The 17,509-nt window shown below is 42.3% G+C and overlaps 1 protein-coding gene across 5 annotated transcripts in view; it reads left to right on the top strand.

Moving 5' to 3' along the window:
- The window catches only part of RAB3GAP2 (RAB3 GTPase activating non-catalytic protein subunit 2), a 102,602-nt gene that overhangs the window by 19,393 nt on the left and 65,700 nt on the right, over nt 1–17,509 (top strand). For 3 of the 5 annotated variants that reach the window (XM_045048889.1, XM_045048887.1, XR_006591760.1), the window contains exons 2-3: nt 1,067–1,131; nt 17,098–17,233. In XM_045048889.1, the coding sequence (XP_044904824.1) occupies nt 1,067–1,131; nt 17,098–17,233 (201 nt within the window). The remainder of the gene's footprint in view (nt 1–1,066; nt 1,132–17,097; nt 17,234–17,509) is intronic. The other 2 variants (XM_045048888.1, XM_011291141.4) reach the window with 1 other exon arrangement.

The following is a 17,509-nucleotide window of genomic DNA, read 5'->3' as shown; positions in this document are numbered from 1 at the left end:
TCTTTTAAAATGATTCTTTGCTAGAAATATGAACCTTGACTGGTTTAAATACAATATTTAGTTTATATTTTGTAGTATTTTAATAACTAAATCTTGATGATTAGCATTGAGAACTTACTATGTGTCAGGCACTGAGGATTTTAGTATGCTATTTGATTTAAATCCTTATAGCAATCTGACGAGATAGTAAGCACTTCTGATTTCCATGCTTTTACGGAGACAAGTAAAGTTTGCAAATATGGGCTAACTTGCTGGTAAGTCCTAGATCCAGGATGTGAACCTAGGCAATCTGATTCTGGGGCCTAAGTTTATAGTTACGCAACTGCCTGCTCTTTTCACGTTTTCTTTGAACTTTATCTGTTTTTTAATTTAGTTTGAGGTAACATATATAAAATGTCTCCGAAGAGTTGCTCAAAAGTAATAGTTTTATTTCTTCTGATGTGATATATCATAAGAGATAAATTCAAAGATACCCTCCATACCTTTTTGAGATTTTAATTCCTTGTTGCGGTGTTTCTTGAACATCCTATTTTAATCTGAGCAAATGTTCTCGTGTGAAGGAAATCACAGAGTGTCAGAAAATATCAGAAATTATAGACCTCTTGTTTCAAAATTCAGTTTTTTTTCATTGATACTTTGTTTTATTTTTAAAAAAGTTACATTAAGGTATCCGTGTGAAATGTTAGGGGTGTTTTTTGTCACTGTGTGCATTTAATTTGTCTCATGGCTGAGCAACAAATATTTATAATTTTAAAGATTTTTAAAATTCACCTTTGTGGTTTGGTTTAAATGTGGAAACTTGATATCCAGTATCGTAACATCCAAATAACTTGCACAGTTCTACATAGATTTGGAAATTCAGCCCGAATGTTTCCTAATGATTATGTACAGCAAAATTTTGCCATTGTATAGTTTACCTTTTTCTTCCTTAATGCCAACATTATATTTATATAATATGTATTTATATGTATATATCAGGTGTTCTATTATGTTTAGAGAAATGTTTTTAAAAATATCGTTAAGCTCTTTGTTTCATGTAAGCACTTTTCATCTTTTTTAATAATAGGTAAATCAACAAGCTGGGAAGATGATGGTTGGGGAGCATGGGAAGAAACAGAACCCCAAGAACCTGTAAGTCTTTATAAATGTATGCATGCTTTTTGAAAGTGGCATTTTCCTTTTGTAATGATGGTGACACATTCCAGTGTTAGGTCGACATTTGAAAACCTTTGTCAAGGACATCTTTATGCTTACTTAATAGTACTTAAGCAAATATTTTTATTTTTAAGGTATATTTATTTATATCGAGAGAGGGAGCATGTGCACGTGTTAGCAGGGGAGGGACAGAGAGAGAATCCCAAGCAGGCTTCGTGCTGCTGTCAGCATGGAGCCCGATGGGGGGCTTGATCTCACAAACTGTAAGATCATGACCTGAGCCGAGGTCGAGAGTCAGATGCTTAACTGACTGAGCCACCCAGGCGCCCGAAGTAGATACCTTTCTTAAGGATTTAATGACTTTAAGTCAGCCAGCTAAGCAGGCTGAATGGAGAATAACTTTTAGGATTCTTTCTCCTTGATTAGTTATTATTTTAGACTCCTCTACTTATTCAACACATATTTGTTAAGTGCCCATCATAAGCTAGGCATTTTTCTAGATGCTGGAAGTATAGCAATGAGTAAGTAGAGGAAGTCCCTGGATGTATTTTCATCTATCAGTAATAGAAAATCTAACCTAAACTGGCTTAAATAACAAGGAGATTCATTAGCTCGTATAGAAGGAAGTCAGAGGTAGTATGGACTCATAGGTTGTTTGATCAGGAGATTCAACTATGTCATCAAGGACTTAAGTTTTTTCCTTCTGTCTCCTCTGCATCTACAGTACTGACTTCATCCTAAAGATTGTTTTTCTCTAGATGGAGTGTGGCACCATGTTTCTTCATTCATGACCAGAGGGAGAAAACAGACTCTTACAGGAGCAGGGAACCACTTTTTCAGAAACCTCTAGCGAGCCTTGCCTGTATCTTCTTGGCCAGAATAAGGCCAGACACTCATTTTTGACCTAGTCACCGGCAGGGGATAGATTTTTCATCAGTCGGTCATACCATTCCCTCGAGTTGGAAGATAAAGGGTCAACGTCTCCCTGAGGCCCATGACTGAACAAAATTACAATTTTTTATGAAGAAAGAAGAATGAACATACATATTGGGTAGATCTTCTTATCGTCCCTGTTCTAGCAGCTTATACTCTAATGGGGAGAGAAAATTTTTTTTCAAAAAGATAGATAAAAGTATCAAATGGTGGTAATCAGAGTTATGTAGGGGATTCAAACGGTGATGTGATGGCAAGTGATCAAGTGACTACTATAGCTTGGGTGGCCTAGGAAGGCTTTTTAGAGAATGCCACATTTAAGCTGCGGTCTGAAAGACAACAGGGAGTCAGCGACGCGAAGATCTGGCAAAGAACATTGCAGGCCAGGGCAACAGCTCATGCAGAGGCCCTGTGGCAGGACTGGGCTTGGAGTTTGGAGGACATAAGGAAGGCCAGTGTGGCTTGGCAGGACTGGAGGCTATGAGATGGGGTCAGGGAAATTGGCGGGCTTCACGTAAGGCTTTGTGAATTTGGAGTTATTGTAAATGTGATAGGAAACCACACATAGCTGATTTCTCACTTTTAAAATTCATCTTCGCTGCTTTTTGGGATAAGTTGAAATAGGGAGCGAAAGTAGAAGCAGGGAGAGCAGTTAGGAAGCTGCTGTGGTAGTGTAGCTGGGAAATGATGATGGCTCCCACTAAGGTGATATTGGTGAAAATGAGATAGCGATGGGTTCAGGGTAAGTTTCGAGATAATAAGGTTTTGCTCTCGGTTGGTTGTGAGGGATGAAAGGGAAAAAAATCGAGGATGTACTTCTGTGATCCTGGGACGTGACGTAGAGTAGATGAAACATCCTTGGCAAGGTGTCGGTACTCCCTAAAGCTGGGTGATAGGTACCAGTCTCTTCATTTTTGGCAGTATCTGAAAATATCCACTATAAGTTTCTTTCTAAAAAGAAAACTTACTTTTGGTTTTTGGCTTGAGCAGGTGTTTGGCTTGAGCAGCTGGATGGATGGTGGGGAAAACTGGAATAGGTTTGAGGGAGAAATGGAAGAGCATTGTGTTGTAGGAAGCGGAGCCTGCCACGTCATACCAATTGGTGGAAAAGCTCCGTGGGGAGATGAAGAACAGGAAACCAGTTCAGAAGGCCTTACGGAGAATTGGAATGTGTTGAATAAGATGTAATGCAGCTCGAGGAACTTGTTACACCATCACTTCAGCAAACAGACACCTTGTTCCTTGCCCCTCTAGCGCGGTGTCATCATGGGGACTCAGCTGTACTCTGTCTCTGTTTTTACCAAGACCGACTGGCTTCCACTTACTCACGATCTACACTGTTTCATGGCTGTTATTTGTGTCTTTCATTTGTGGTTGTCTTGGATTCTTCTCTCCTCTTTGTTTCACACCCAGAGCTCATATGAGGATTTGATGGAGTCTCTTCATCACTACCCAGTACAGGATGGGTACAGTACAGGATGCAAATGTCCTGTACATTTGCAGACGGTGGGGCATAGTATTTATACCCGGCCACTCCGTGGGCTGTCAGCCTGCCTCTTAATGCTGCCCTCTGATGGGGCATCCACCAGAGGTCTCATTAGCTACTATGGGGGTGGAAAGAAAGGCGAGGGGGTGTGTGTAAAGAGGGTTGGAGGCTCCGCATGACCGCGTGAGTAAACCTCTCAGGAGGAGATGGGTGTGCTTGGAGAACCTCTCAGAAAGAGGCGGTGTGACTGGTAGCTGCTTTGCATGTGGCGTTGGCTACATTCAGTATTTGTTTTCTAGAAACCTATAGCTAAGTGACTGTTGTGAGTAATATGACAAGCTCCTGAGTAAGTTTGAGGTTTTCTGGAATAAACCTCACAGACATTGCGCGTTAAAGTGGACACACGCGTTTGTGATCTCCGGGGAGGTTCCATTGGGACAGTTATTGTTAAACATCTAAAATGGTGCTGGTGCTGAGTTACGGTATTTATTTACAGACCTAGAGGCCTACATCTTACTGTGTCTACTGGGGCATAGTTGGTTCTTTCTGGAATGGATTTTTCCTAGTGAATGACATAGTTGGAGAGTTGTGTGTCTGTTACATTTTCTGTAATATTAAGTATTAATGTTAATATTAAATATTAGATGTAATATTAATCTGATAATATTAAGGGGGTTAGTTTACTGATAGTGTGTCATATCCCTGCTTTTTGGCTCACGTAACAGTGTGCCTTCTCTAAGTGTGTACTTCCTCGTGGCATTGGAATGTACCAGAGTAGAAAATGATCGAAGCTACAATTTGGGGTCAGAGAAGCAATAGTCCTGATGTAAGGCTTTATGAATTTGGAGTTTATTATTTTTATTTTTTATTAAAAAATTTTTTTTAATGTTTATCTATTTTGAGAGAGAGAGACAGAGAGAGAGAGCGCAGGAGAGGAGCAGAGAGGAGACAGAATCTGAAGCAGGCTTCAGACTACGAGCTGTCAGCACAGAGCCTGACGCAGGGCTCAAACTTATAAACAGCAAGATCATGACTTGAGGCAAAGTCGGATGCTTAACTGACTGAGCCATCCAGATGCCCTGCGGAGTTTATTTTAATGTTTATTTTTGAGAGAGAGAGAAAGTGTGAGTGGGGGAGGGGCAGAGAGAGAGGGAGCCGGAGGATCCGAAGCGGGCTCTTGGCTGACTGCAGAGAGTCCGATGCAGGGCTCAAACTCCTGAACCGTGAGATCGTGACCTGCGCTGAAGTTGGACGCTTAACTGAGCCACCCAGGCGGCCCTGGAGTTTATTCTAAATGTGATCAGAAACCACACTATTTCTGATTTAGAAAGCTCACCTTTGCTGCTCTGTGGAGTAAGTTGTAGTGGGTCTTTTGATTAGTTAGTTGTGTCTCTCATACTCATGACTTTTCATGGGCCGGCTTATATGATAATATTTTATATTGAGGTGCCACTGTTCCAGCTGATTCTGGGTGATGTGAACAATGATCGCCTGGTTAGAGTGTATATATTCTTATACTTTCTTTGCGTCTGTTAAGGAGTGCCAACTTCTGTTTATTGGTAAGGCTATCCTAAATTTAGGAGTAAAACTTCTTTTAACTGTTTCAGTAAAAAGCTGAAATATGTTTCTACTCAGTCCAAAACACATTAACTTACGTGTAGCACATTTCTTCATTTGGATAAAATTGGTTGTTTACAACTGGCCCTTGTGGATGATGGTAGCTTGTTCTCTTTGTCCTAACTGATTTTCTCACACAGTGGATTTGGCAGACACGGCCAGTGAGACAGTTGACGACAATTTTGGGTGTACAAGTCATTCCTAACTGTTCTCATTATCCCCCTTTGAACCCTTGTGCCTTGTCAGGATCTTATATACATGGCAAAGGAGAAGGTATTTGAATGACAACAAAAGTGGGCCAGGATAGTGATATTGAGATGTTACCTGGGTGTTAAAATGATCCTGCTGTATTTAACAGAGCTTCTTTGAATTTGGATCCTGTCCTTAAAGTAAGACAGCATCTTTGTGAAGGGAGACTGTTCCGTAGTGAGAATAAAAATGGCAGGATGGCCAGGCGAAAGGATGTGATTGCTGCCTTACACTGCAGCATCATCACTGTCCATGCATAACATCACTAGGAGGTGAGGTTTTGCTGAGCAAAATGTTTGATACCAGGGCTGTTGGAAATGTTAACTGAGGTAAGAGACTTGTGTTATTTCTGCTACTGTCTAGGATCATGAAAATTCCAAAGGCATAGCCAGCTTTAGAGGCATAACAAGAATCAGAATAAATTTCTGCAGATGTATGAATTGCATGCCGTAGTCAAGGTAAGAGAGGTAGCCACGTTGTCAGAATGGAGAAGGAACTTTCTAGTGTCTCTTGTTAGGAATAGACAGCAAGGGGCACCTGGGTGACCCTCGATTAAGTGACCGACTCTTGATTTCAGCTCAGGTCATGATCTCACGGTTTGTGGGATCCAGCCCTGCAGCAGGCTCTGTGATGATAACATAGAGCCTGCTTGGGATTAATTCTCTCTCTCTTTCTGTCCCTCCCTCCTTCTCTCTCTCTCTCTCTCTGCCCCTGTCTCCCTCCCTCTCTCTCTCTCTTTCTAAAATAAAATAAAATAAAATAAAATAAAATAAAATAAAATAAAATAAAATAAAATAAAATAAAATATAAAATAGGAACAGACAACAAACTCAAAACCTGCCTTTCCTGAGAGTCTCACTTGTAGGTCTTGTCCACATTGAAGTGGAGACCAGTATTGGAACAAGAGACAAGTCTTGCGATCAATTTATGGCTGCGTCAAGGTGCTGTAACTGTAAAAACAATGGTAGCGTTCTCCACCACTGGGTTGCGGTCATTATGAACAGCAGAGGAGAATAGTCTGACACTGGAGAGGTGCTGTGTTTTGATCTTTAGGGGGGCTGCAGTGGTGTGCAGATGAACCACAGGTGGGGTAGCTAAGGGTAAAGCACAGCAACAGCCACCACGAGCACCGAATGCTGGCCTGGAGGCCAGCTGGCTGTTAGCGCGTCCAGCAGAAAACGAAAAACTTCGGGGTGCTTTTATCTCCATAAGTCTGTCAGCTCTTTGAGAGTAGGTTCTTATTTTTGGCAGAAGAGAGAGAAGGGTTTCTGTAATCAGAAAGATTTGGCACCACTGTGGACAAAGCTCTTTTAAGGATGGGAGAAGCCTCTTCAGCTTTCTGTGATTCTGAGATGTCCGCTATAATAAGGGCTCAGTGAAGAAAGCATGTTCTAATACCCTTTATCAGCAGTAGCCACCATGTTCAGGAAAGGATACATTTGTGACATGGGTGGGCTTAGGAACTTTAAGGATAGCTTCCGTTAGAGGACAAATCTCTCGTGTAGGTATTTCATGCCTACGTGAGTCAACTTGGCTGCTGTAACAGAATACCACAGACTTGGGGTCTTAAATCTATTTTCTCACAGTTCTTTTTTTAAAAAAAAATTTTTTTTAATGTTTATTTATTTTTGAGACAGAGACAGAGCATGAATGGGGGAGGGTCAGAGAGAGAGGGAGACACAGAATCGGAAACAGGCTCCAGGCTCCGAGCTGTCAGCACAGAGCCCGACACGGGGCTCGAACTCACGGACCGCGAGATCATGACCTGAGCTGAAGTCGGACGCTTAACCGACTGAGCCACCCAGGCACCCCTATTTTCTCACAGTTCTGAAAGCTAGAAGTTCAAGTTCAAGGTGCTGTCAGAGTTGGCTTCTGGTGAGACCCCTTTTCCTGGCTTGCACACAGCCACCTTCTCACTGTGTCCTTACGTGGCCTTTCCTCTGTGTGCAAAGAGAGAGCAGTGAGTCATGGTGTCCCTTCCTCTTATAAGGATAACCAGTCTGTCAGATTAAGGCTCTGCCCTTCTGACCTCATTTAACCTTAGTTACCCCCTTAAAGGCCCCATCTCCAGATAACATTCCCATCAGGGATTAGGGCTTCAACGTGGGAATTTTGAGAGGACACAATTGAGTCTATAAAAATGCCCCAAATAACTCTTTGTGTACAAGTGCAAAAAATAAGCTTAAGGGATTCCTACTTGCCCAAAGTAAAAGAAGATAGTTATACTGTAACACCTACCGGTGAATGATCCTCTGATAGTAAATAGCTTTGCTGTATTTTCTACAGTGTGGTTACAAGGGCTTTTAGTTTAGATTATAATTTGTTTGCTTTGGGAAAGAAGTGATCAGGGGGGGTATTTTGCTCAGCCTCATGCAGTAATAGAAATGGAGGCAGTTAAGGAAGAAGCTGGACAAGGTTTAATTTTAAGGCAGATTTAATAAGCTTTCCTTCATTGGTGTATTAAGTCCAAACGGTAGGAAATAGAGAATCCAGGATTTGCAGGGCAATGGTTTCAGGAAGCACAGAAGCTTCTGGGTTGAGGCCTTCAGTTAAGGTAGGACGCATGGAAAATTTCCATTCAGAAGACACTTTGGAATGTGTTTTGTCTGTTTTACAGAAAGTGGTGTAGTACAGTTTACAATTTGATTTAGCAGATTAACAAGAAATGAATGCATGCTGGCCAGAGAGAGGGCCCCAGAGAAATGTTTGTTTATAGGCTGAGAAATTGGATATAGCATGACCTGATTAGAGATTCTTAGAACATTAATAATCTGGGATAATACTGGAAAATATTTTGCCTTATTTTAGTGTCTTTAGACTCTGGAGTCACCCACCGCATAAGAGACCTAAGCACCAGATTGGCCACAGGCAGAGGAGAGCACCCACGTTATACCAAGGTTATGTTTTAGGTTCTTTTACAAAAGGGGAAATGGCTACAGAGGTTCTCCTTACTAAGGTGGGCTCTCATTGAGATTTTGGTGTTTGGCTTTTAGAAACACTCATTTTGCCAATGACCTTCCTGTTAACGTTACTACATGCTGGGTCTAGCCTAGTGATTCTCAATTGGAGGTGATTTTGTCCCCTTGGGAGATATTTGGCACTGTCGAGAGAAATTTTAGGTTGTCACAACTTGGGGGAAGGTGCATCTAAGGGGGTAGAGGACAGGGACGCTGCTAAACACTTTACAGTACGCAGGACAGCATTCTAAAAGAATTTTCTAGCCCAAAATGTCAGTTGTCCTAAAGTTCAAAAACCTGGGTCTAGCTCATGGCTTTCAGTGTAACTCAGTCCTTCTTTCTGCTATTCCTCCTGCCTGTTTCTAAAATCCCTTGGCCTCTTTGGGGGCTTCAGAACTTTTGACCTATATGGCCATTGATTTGTTTTTAATAGATTCTGGTGAGTTGGTCTGTTAGTGTGAAAAGTGCAGCTAAAAGATTGTTTGCCAGTAATGAAAGGTGAACATAAAGTTGTTCCTCAGTCTTTGGCCACAGGTCAACAAGTAGTCCAGGCTCTGTCTCGGTGGCCTTATTTATGCCTAAATGTTTGAAGGAGAGCTGCCTTTAGTTTCCCCGTCACAGCAGCCACCACTTTTTCCTGCTCTTGCTTATCGTCGGTTAATTTCATTTCAAATCTGTACTCCTCAGGCGTTCCTGTAGGGTAGCTTGTACATTTTGGCTTAGTGGTGGGCCCGTGGTCCTCAGCTGGGGAGGGTGGGACAGCCATCTGCCTGGGCAGTGGGGGGGGAGGGGTCAGGAAACATGACTGTTGCTCAAACACACGTTCAGCGAGGCCTCCAGATTTGAGCCGCATCTTTGCCCTCCTTTCCCGAGGGACCTGGTACCGGTTCCTAAGCCTGTGGTCAGTTCTAGGGACTGTGAAATCTGTTGGCACCTGCCCTTCTGCTTTCTAGTGGCTTTTCTCCTCTCATTCTTTTTGCCCTTCCTGGTCTTTACCTTTCAGCAAACTCTGTAACTGCTGTTTTTAGTAGGGTTGAGGGCACTGGGGAGAGTAAGGGGAAAATTCATGTATTTATCCCTCTCTCTTTTTTAAAAAAGTTCTTTTATTTATTTTGAGAGAGAGTACACATGGAGGAGGGGCAGAGAAGAGAATCCCAAACAGGTTCTGTACTGTCAGTGCAGAGCCTGATGGGGGACTGGAACTCACAAACCATGAAATCATGACTTGAGCTGAAATCAAGTCAATCGCTCAACCAACTGAGCCACCCAGGCACCCCTTGTTTATTTCTCTCTTACCGGAAAGTCTTTTGGGGTTTCATGTTCTACCTCTTTGTTTTTCTGGTTAATGTAATTTGGAGGTTTTTTCATATCTGCAGACATAAATCATCTAGTTCTTTTAAAGGAATGCTGAATATCTCATTGTGTAGACGTACTGAGATTTATTTAACCATACTCCTGTTGAGGGACATATAGTTTTTGTTTGTTCTTTGGTTTTTTTTTTTTTTGTTTTTTTTCCTATCACAAGCAAATGCTAATCACCTTTGTATCTGCCTTACATCTTGAAGTTTTTTTTTTAAGTTTAAAATATGTGCACACTTGAGAAAGAGTGCAGATCTGACCAGCTTGTTTCACTGCTCAGAAACTCCTTCAGTGACCACCCGTCCTCAAGATCAAGTGTAAGTACCTCAGCACAGTAGACGGAAGTTCTTCATCACCTGCCTGCTGCTCCAGTGGACCCTCTTACCTCACACTGTTGGACTTGTCCGTGACAGCAGCCCCTTGCTGGCTCTGTTGCCTGTAGGCCTTCAAATATATTGAATTCATGGTTTTCTAGAGAACTAGGGTGCGGAAATAGTCTAGGAACGTCCACCTTCTCTTCCTCTCTCCTGCTGCCCCCAACCTGGCTACCTTCTACTCTCTCTGCAGGATTTAGCTTAGGAGTTATTTCCATTAGGAGGGTTTTTGTGTTGTTGTTGACACTCCACCCTGCCAGCCCCAGTCTGGTCTGGTGACCCTCCCATGCCCCCTTGTCTGACTACTGTGTACTTGTCCCTCTGTCTTCCCCAGAGGAGGGAAGAACGTGAAGCCCGAGAATTCTCTTTGCTCTTGTCTTTCTGTCCTAATACAGCGCTGGCACGTGGAAGTGGGCAGCCCTTCTGTAGTGTGTTGTGTGGGATAGATCAAGGCAGGGAGAAAGGTGCGAGACATCGAGGATCTGGACATCCTCAGGGGTTCTGACCCATAGACCGTTGCCTCGTTCCTCCCCCTTATCTGGACTATTCGTCCAGTCCCCAATTTTAGAGGTAGGGAACCAGACCTGCCAGGTAAAGTGTCCAAGGACTGTATGAATGTGTATTACTTTAAATTTATTACCTGTGGCATTCGTGTGGTTAGTGACAATCCATTTATTCTTTCCAAGCCTTGGTTTCCTTTTCTGGACAATGAGGATTTTGAGTCACATAGTCTCTATGGCTCCTTCTCTTTCTTTATACAATTGTGTAATCCCGTCAGCTGGCCGGGAGAGATTATGGCACATGGGCGAGGGAGGGTGTTGATCCCATGGTAATTAAAAAAAAAAAAACAACTTTACAGTGTGTTTCTTATTCAGCTAAATCAGTGGTTCATAACATTTTGCTCTGCAGGGGACATTCGGCAGGGTTTAGTTGTCCCAACTGGGAAATGCTGTGGGTATTTGGTGGGTAGAGGCTAGTGGTGCTGCTCAGTATCTGCAGTGCGCAGAAAGGCCCCTCCAGTAAAGAAGTTCCAGCCCGAAGTGTCAGAGTTGCTGAGGCTGAGAAGCCCGGAGTGAGCTGTTAAACCACCCAGTAAGGTTTGAGTACTTTCAAGGCAAAGCTTAATTTCATACTTCTTAGCATTTATTGCAGCGTTCATGACCTTTTTAATTTGATAAAGACTCTCAATATGTCCATTCATTCAATGTTTAATTACATTGAATGGGACGGGACTATTTCTTGGCTCTCTTTAAAAAGAGACTAGTTGAACAAGATTATTAAATACGTGACAAGCCTTTGCAAAAAAGGTCACCGTAGTCAACCAAGTGGCTGAATTGGATTAGGTTCGACCTCACTTGATCCATGTCCCTCCTTCTTTACTTCTTCCGTCACTGAGGGGCACTCGCCTCTTAGCCAGCAAGTGGGGTAGAGCTTCTCTTCATCCCTTTAGTTCTGGACACAGCGTCAGTCATTCTGCCTGGTCACTCCCAGTGTCAACAGCGAGGAGAGCAGCGGAGCAGGCAGGAATCAAAGGTGCTGTTGCAGATGTGCTTAGAGGGGACCAGCTTCCCTCGGCAGTGTCGTGTGGGAGCGGCACAGGGGAGCTCCGAAGCCTGAGTTCCTATCTCTGCCCCAACTGTGTGACCCGGGAAGGGGGGTTATCTTGATAAGTATCTGTTTCTCCGTCTCAAAACTGGGGTACTAACATACCTTCATAGAGTTACTGTGAGAATTAAGATTTACGTGTAAAGCATTTAACCCAGATTCTGGCACATAGTGAGTGAGTGGCAAATGTTGCAGTGAACATCTTCCAAATCACCAGGACCATGGCTGCTCTCTTCCCTGGAGTTAAGTGACCGAACCTAAAGTCACATCAGTGCCAAACACTTCTTGATAGGCCTGCTGTCCTCTACTCACGATGGTGTGGAAAGATTTCTTTATTGTGGGAAGAGATGTCACGGTACTGTGACCTGATTTCGACACGCCACATTGCTTGGGTACCAGTAGCAGACATTGTAGAACAATTTAGGACACGTACTTTTCCATCCTTCAGTTCTGTATTTGCCTTTGTAGATAGCATGTTCATTGTTGATGCACCATCCTGATTTACCTGGAGATTTGTTTTTTCTTTTTGAGGTTGAGGGTTTATTGAAAGAAATTTGATTTACATGAGGTTTCTTCTCCCGCCCTCCTGGTGGCTTTCAGTTTTTAGATTTACTTCCTAATATTCTGGCACAGTTTACACTGTTTGGCAAAATAAATAGCTAATTAGGCTTATAGAGAAACACCTAGTTATGAGGAAACAATGCATCTTTACCTCTGTTGGTAATTTTAAGGATATGATTTATTTTTGGTTACTGTCCTTAGAGGCTTTTAATCTTCAGTCTGCTAACCTCGAATACTGTGTCTTAGGGACAAAGAATGTCTTTGTGTCTTTGGGATTACACATGACCAGGAGCTTGTGGTTCTGTAGGTCGAGATGCTCCCTCATGTTCCCCCCGCCCCGTGTGACTGCACATCCAGAAGCCACTGAGCTTGTACTAAGAGCTCACTGCTGTGCATTTCATGACAAGCTAGTATCATGCCCAAGCAGCAAGACTTGAGATCTAGACTTTTAGGGCATATCAAACTCTAATGATGATCATGTTATGTAATATAATCATACGGTAGTATTTTCTAACCTGTTTTTAGAATGTAGAACTCCTGCTTGTACATGCCCCCCTCTGCCCTGACAAACAGGGCAGATCTGTGTCATAAGGAAAGTTGGAGAGGTAAAGAGGACCTAGAAAGGAAAATGCAGTGAACAGTGACAGAGCTTGGTTTTCTCCCTCTTGGAGTAAAACCTGAAAATGTTTGAAATGCCGGAAACTAGACTGCTAATTCACGTGAAGTTTCTTTTTCTGGCTTCATATTACTAGATAGGCACATTTATGAGATGGCGAAGCAGGGTTAGGCAGGTAACCAGTGGCGTAGTGTCTCTGAATTTGTTTCCAAGTAAGTGGTATGTTTCCCAAACTTTCATCTTGGTTAGTTCTTGCAGGGCAGAATTCATGCTTGCTTCTGGGATCGCTTGTCCATTTGCTGGGATGGTGGCGGACAGAGCTGAGCTCTAGGCTCAACTAAGAGGGTAGTACTTTGTCCCTTTTTACATCTTTCTAACTTGTGCTTTCCACGGGTATGGTATATCAGCCAGAATCTTGAGCTATTTAAGGGAAAACATTACTGAGGATACTATTACTTAAGGATGCTAGCTTTGAATCGGCTGTTTGTTGATGTAGAGTTTCATGTGTAAGAGTGATTTCTGGGTTATTCCATTATCTTTATGAATATAAGAAAGGAGGCATGGGAATGCCGTTATCCACTTGTCTGTGTGTCAGTGGGCTGTGTGACGTGTGGACTTGAGGAGTCCTATCAGGCACAGGCTTGGCCAATTAGAAGGCTTGGAGTCTAGTGTGGGACAAGTACCATCACAGAATAAACAGGTAGCAGAGAATAGCAGAGAATAAATAGGTAGCAGTAAGTTTGAGAGAAGGTAATAGAACAGGATGGAGGGAAAGGACCTGGCACTGGGCACAGAAAGACAGAAATGAGAGGGGAAGTAGTTTTGAAGGAAGGCCTAGAGAGATATCTCTAGGGTACGCTGGTTCACATGTTCAAGTAGTGCCCTGCGGTTCCAAATTGGTTCAAAAACTGTGGGAAGGTTGGCCTGGGATAAAGCGATAAGTAGTAGTCATCGTTTGAGAAAAGGCTTTCGTCGACTAGGAGAGTAGAGTCAGATCCCAGCGGAAGACCCATCTTCTCGGAGGGCCGTTAACAGCTGTACCCCAGGATGACCGGGCAGGGTGATGAAATGGGAAGACCACCTGAATTAAATGTCAGGAGGCATGGGTTCTAGTTTGGGCTCTGACATGGATTCTGTTCCTCCCTGAGACTCTGTTTTCTTTATTATAAAATGAGGTTTTGAATCAGTTAGCTTTTAAATCCTCCCATCTTTGAATTTCTTTTACTCTGTCTTTTCAGCAAATATAAACACGTAGGTCTAATCCTTGTTAGTGGCATTATTTTGAAAACCTAGGACAGAAACATAGAAATGATGTGCTTTTGGGGCTCCTGGGTGGCTCAGTCAGTTAAGCAGCCGACTCTTGATTTCGGCTCAGGTCATGATCTCCTGGTTTGTGAGAGAGAGTCCCATGTTGGCCTCTGACAGCATGGACCCTACTTAGGATTCTCTCTCTCTCCCCCTCTTTCTGCCCCTCCCCCACTTATTCTCATTCTCTCTCTCTCTCTCTCTCTCTCTCTCTCAAAACAAACAAACATGAAAAAGAAATAATGTGCTTTTTAAAAAAAAATGTTTATTTATTTTGGGAGAGAGAGAGAGTGCACGCATATGCACACACCCCAGGGAGGGGCAGAAAGAGAGAAAGAGAATCTCAAGCGGGCTCTGAGCTGTTAGCACAGAGCCCAACGTGGGGCTCAGTCTCCTGAACTGTGAGATCATAACCTGAGCTGAAGTCAAGAGTTGAACACTTAACCGACTGAGCCACCTAGGCGCCCCTAATGTGCCTTAGTGCGAAGTAACTTTTAGAAGATTTTCAGGATCTGTTGTTTGAACCTCATTTTGGGAGTGTAATAAAAGGAAGAAACCTGTTTGTATAGAATTTGCTAAGATTAGGACTGTATCATATCTCTGGAATGATGTTTTGATTCTTTTTTATTGCACTAAGATGGAAATTTTAAAGTCAGAGTTTTAGGCACCCCTTACTTCTTATCACAGTACCCAAACATCCCCGTGTGACTCACCCTGCTTCTAGCGGCCTGGCTGAAGGTGAGATGCTCCATGACTTGAAAAGTCCTGCACCTCGAAGTTGGTACAGTTGGAATCTCAGTTGTTGGGGAGGGAACCCCAGGGCAGGGTTGTCTTCAGCTACAGCTGAGCCGCTCTGAGGAGTCCTGGGTGTGCGCTGCCTAAGCAGAGACTGTATTCTACAGCAGCAGTTGTGGGCCCAGAGAGAGGCGAACTACAACTAGCCTTTGCTATGTTACTTTCATCTTTAGGGGATGAATTTTCTCCCTAATTTACGTATAGGAAAGTACACATTAAGAACACCAAACCGGGTAGCAGAATTCCGTAGAAAAAGAGAACTTTAATAAAACAAGGAATTTTTCCAGAAATCTACATGATTCCTATTTGCTAAGTTTAAAAAAAGCATAAATGTGTAGATTAAGAAGAAAGAACGAACAGCCTATGTGTCATCCCCTCTCTCCCCATGTCCTGCTGTTTAGTTCAGGCTGAGAGCCACTGGGTGGGTTTGAGTAAAGCTTTGAAAGCTTAGAAACCAAAAAGAATAGATCGAAAATTTAGCTGCATACATTAAAAAATGTCTACATAGAACACATTAAACTACCATATTGACTGGGAAAAACTATTGCAACTCTTATGTTCAAAAGGCCAGTTTTGGGGCACCTGGGTGGCTCAGTCGGTTAAGCGTCCGACTTCAGCTCAGGTCACGATCTCGTGGTCCGTGAGTTCGAGCCCCGCGTCGGGCTCTGGGCTGACGGCTCAGAGCCTGGAGCCTGCTTCCGATTCTGTGTCTCCCTCTCTCTCTGCCCCTCCCCCGTTCATGCTCTGTCTCTCTCTGTCTCAAAAATAAATAAAGGTTAAAAAAAAAATTAAAAAAAAAAGGCCAGTTTTCTTTGTATGTAAACAATATATACAAATAAATGAGAAAAGGAGTAGCAACCCATCAGGAAATGTGTAAAGGAAAGGAACAGACCATTCATAGAGAAGACTTTTAAGCATATGAGAAAATGACTGTTCTCATTAATAAGAAGGCAGTATACTGAGGTAGCATTTGTCGTCTGCTGCATTGACGGAGATCCAGAGTTAAAGCATCTTTTGAAAAGTCTGTGGGGAAGCAAGCACTTTCAAAACTTGCTGGTCAGATTATAAATTAATACTACCTCTGTGGAACACAATTTAGATAGCAAATTTACTAATACATATTACCTTTGACCTGGCAATTTCACTTCTAGGAATTTATCCTGCTAATATGCTCCCACGCAAACTGACAAGTGTATGAAGTTATTCGCTGTATCGTCATTTGTAGCAGCAGAAGAGTGTAGACATCACAGATGCCCATTAATAGGGGACTGGTGAAACAAATTATGGTGTGTCTCTACAGTGGAGTATTACGCAACCTTAAGAAAAACTTCGTGGGGAATGGAGTCTCAGGCATATGTTAAGAGGAAAAAAGTAAAGTACAGAGGACTGTGTGTGTAGTGTGCTACTATCTGTGTAAGAGAAGGTAAAGGAGAGTAATGTATTTGCTTGTATGTGCATAAAGCGTACCTGGAAATACACCCTCACTGCACTGGTTGTCTCCAGAGTAAATAGGCAGCTAGAGTTCTAGAGTGTGAGAGAGACCATCTTAGAGAGAAGACCAGTTTAGATCCTTCGAATTCTTAACCATGGGGATTTTCCTCTTTTTAATTATTTTTAAAGTAATTTTTCAATAAAAAATGAAAACATCTTTCAATTCAAGTGAAGAAAAAAGTATCAAATTTATCCAGTACGTTTACAGACCCTACAACATAAATAGCAGAGAATTTTTTCCTTGCCGTGTAGCTGCAGATACCTTAGCTGTCTCTCTGGAATTGGATTATTCACTAAAGCTTCTAACAGCGAGTCATTCTTGGAATGATCTCTGTATGACATTCTTTTAATGTCTTACTAGTTTTATATGTGCTTATGTTAAAACTTTCTGCATTAATATTCAAAACTGAGATTTGTTTGTAGTGGATATTTTATTTATTAGTCATCTTTGACGTGTTTTGATAAGGAATATTATTGAGACTTTTAAAAAGAAATAGGAAGATTTCTTTATCCCTTTTTCTTCCCCCTTGTTCCTCAAGGCGGATAAGCCGAGATGCAGTACTCTCAATATTTTTACATACACTGTAATTGAAGTTTTACCCGCAGGAAGAAGAAGGAAATACTTGCAAAGCACAAAAAACTTCCTGGCTGCAAGACTGTGTTTTATCCTTATCTCCGACCAATGATCTTATGGTTATAGCTCGAGAGCAAAAAGCTGTTTTTCTAGTGCGTAAGTACTCTTATTATTTTTAGTGCCTTTTATTTTAATGCATAGAATAGGACGGAAATGGGTTAGCTAGAAACAAAAAATGTTACTTACATTGTATGCATTATATGGTGGCGTTCTACAGTGTACTTTCATGTTTTGTATAACACTTATTTTCAGTGTTTTTGTACCTCTCATTCTCTTTCCTTCTTTCGATTCTGTTTGTTTCCTCTGCTTTTCTCTCTTGGCTGCAGATACTTTAGCTGTGGTTGTGTGGCTCTTCAGAGGCAGAACTGGGCA

Source organism: Felis catus, chromosome F1, assembly GCF_018350175.1.
Source record: "Felis catus isolate Fca126 chromosome F1, F.catus_Fca126_mat1.0, whole genome shotgun sequence".
Taxonomy (NCBI): Eukaryota; Metazoa; Chordata; class Mammalia; order Carnivora; family Felidae; genus Felis; species Felis catus.
This window is presented reverse-complemented; position numbering and strand designations above follow the sequence as displayed.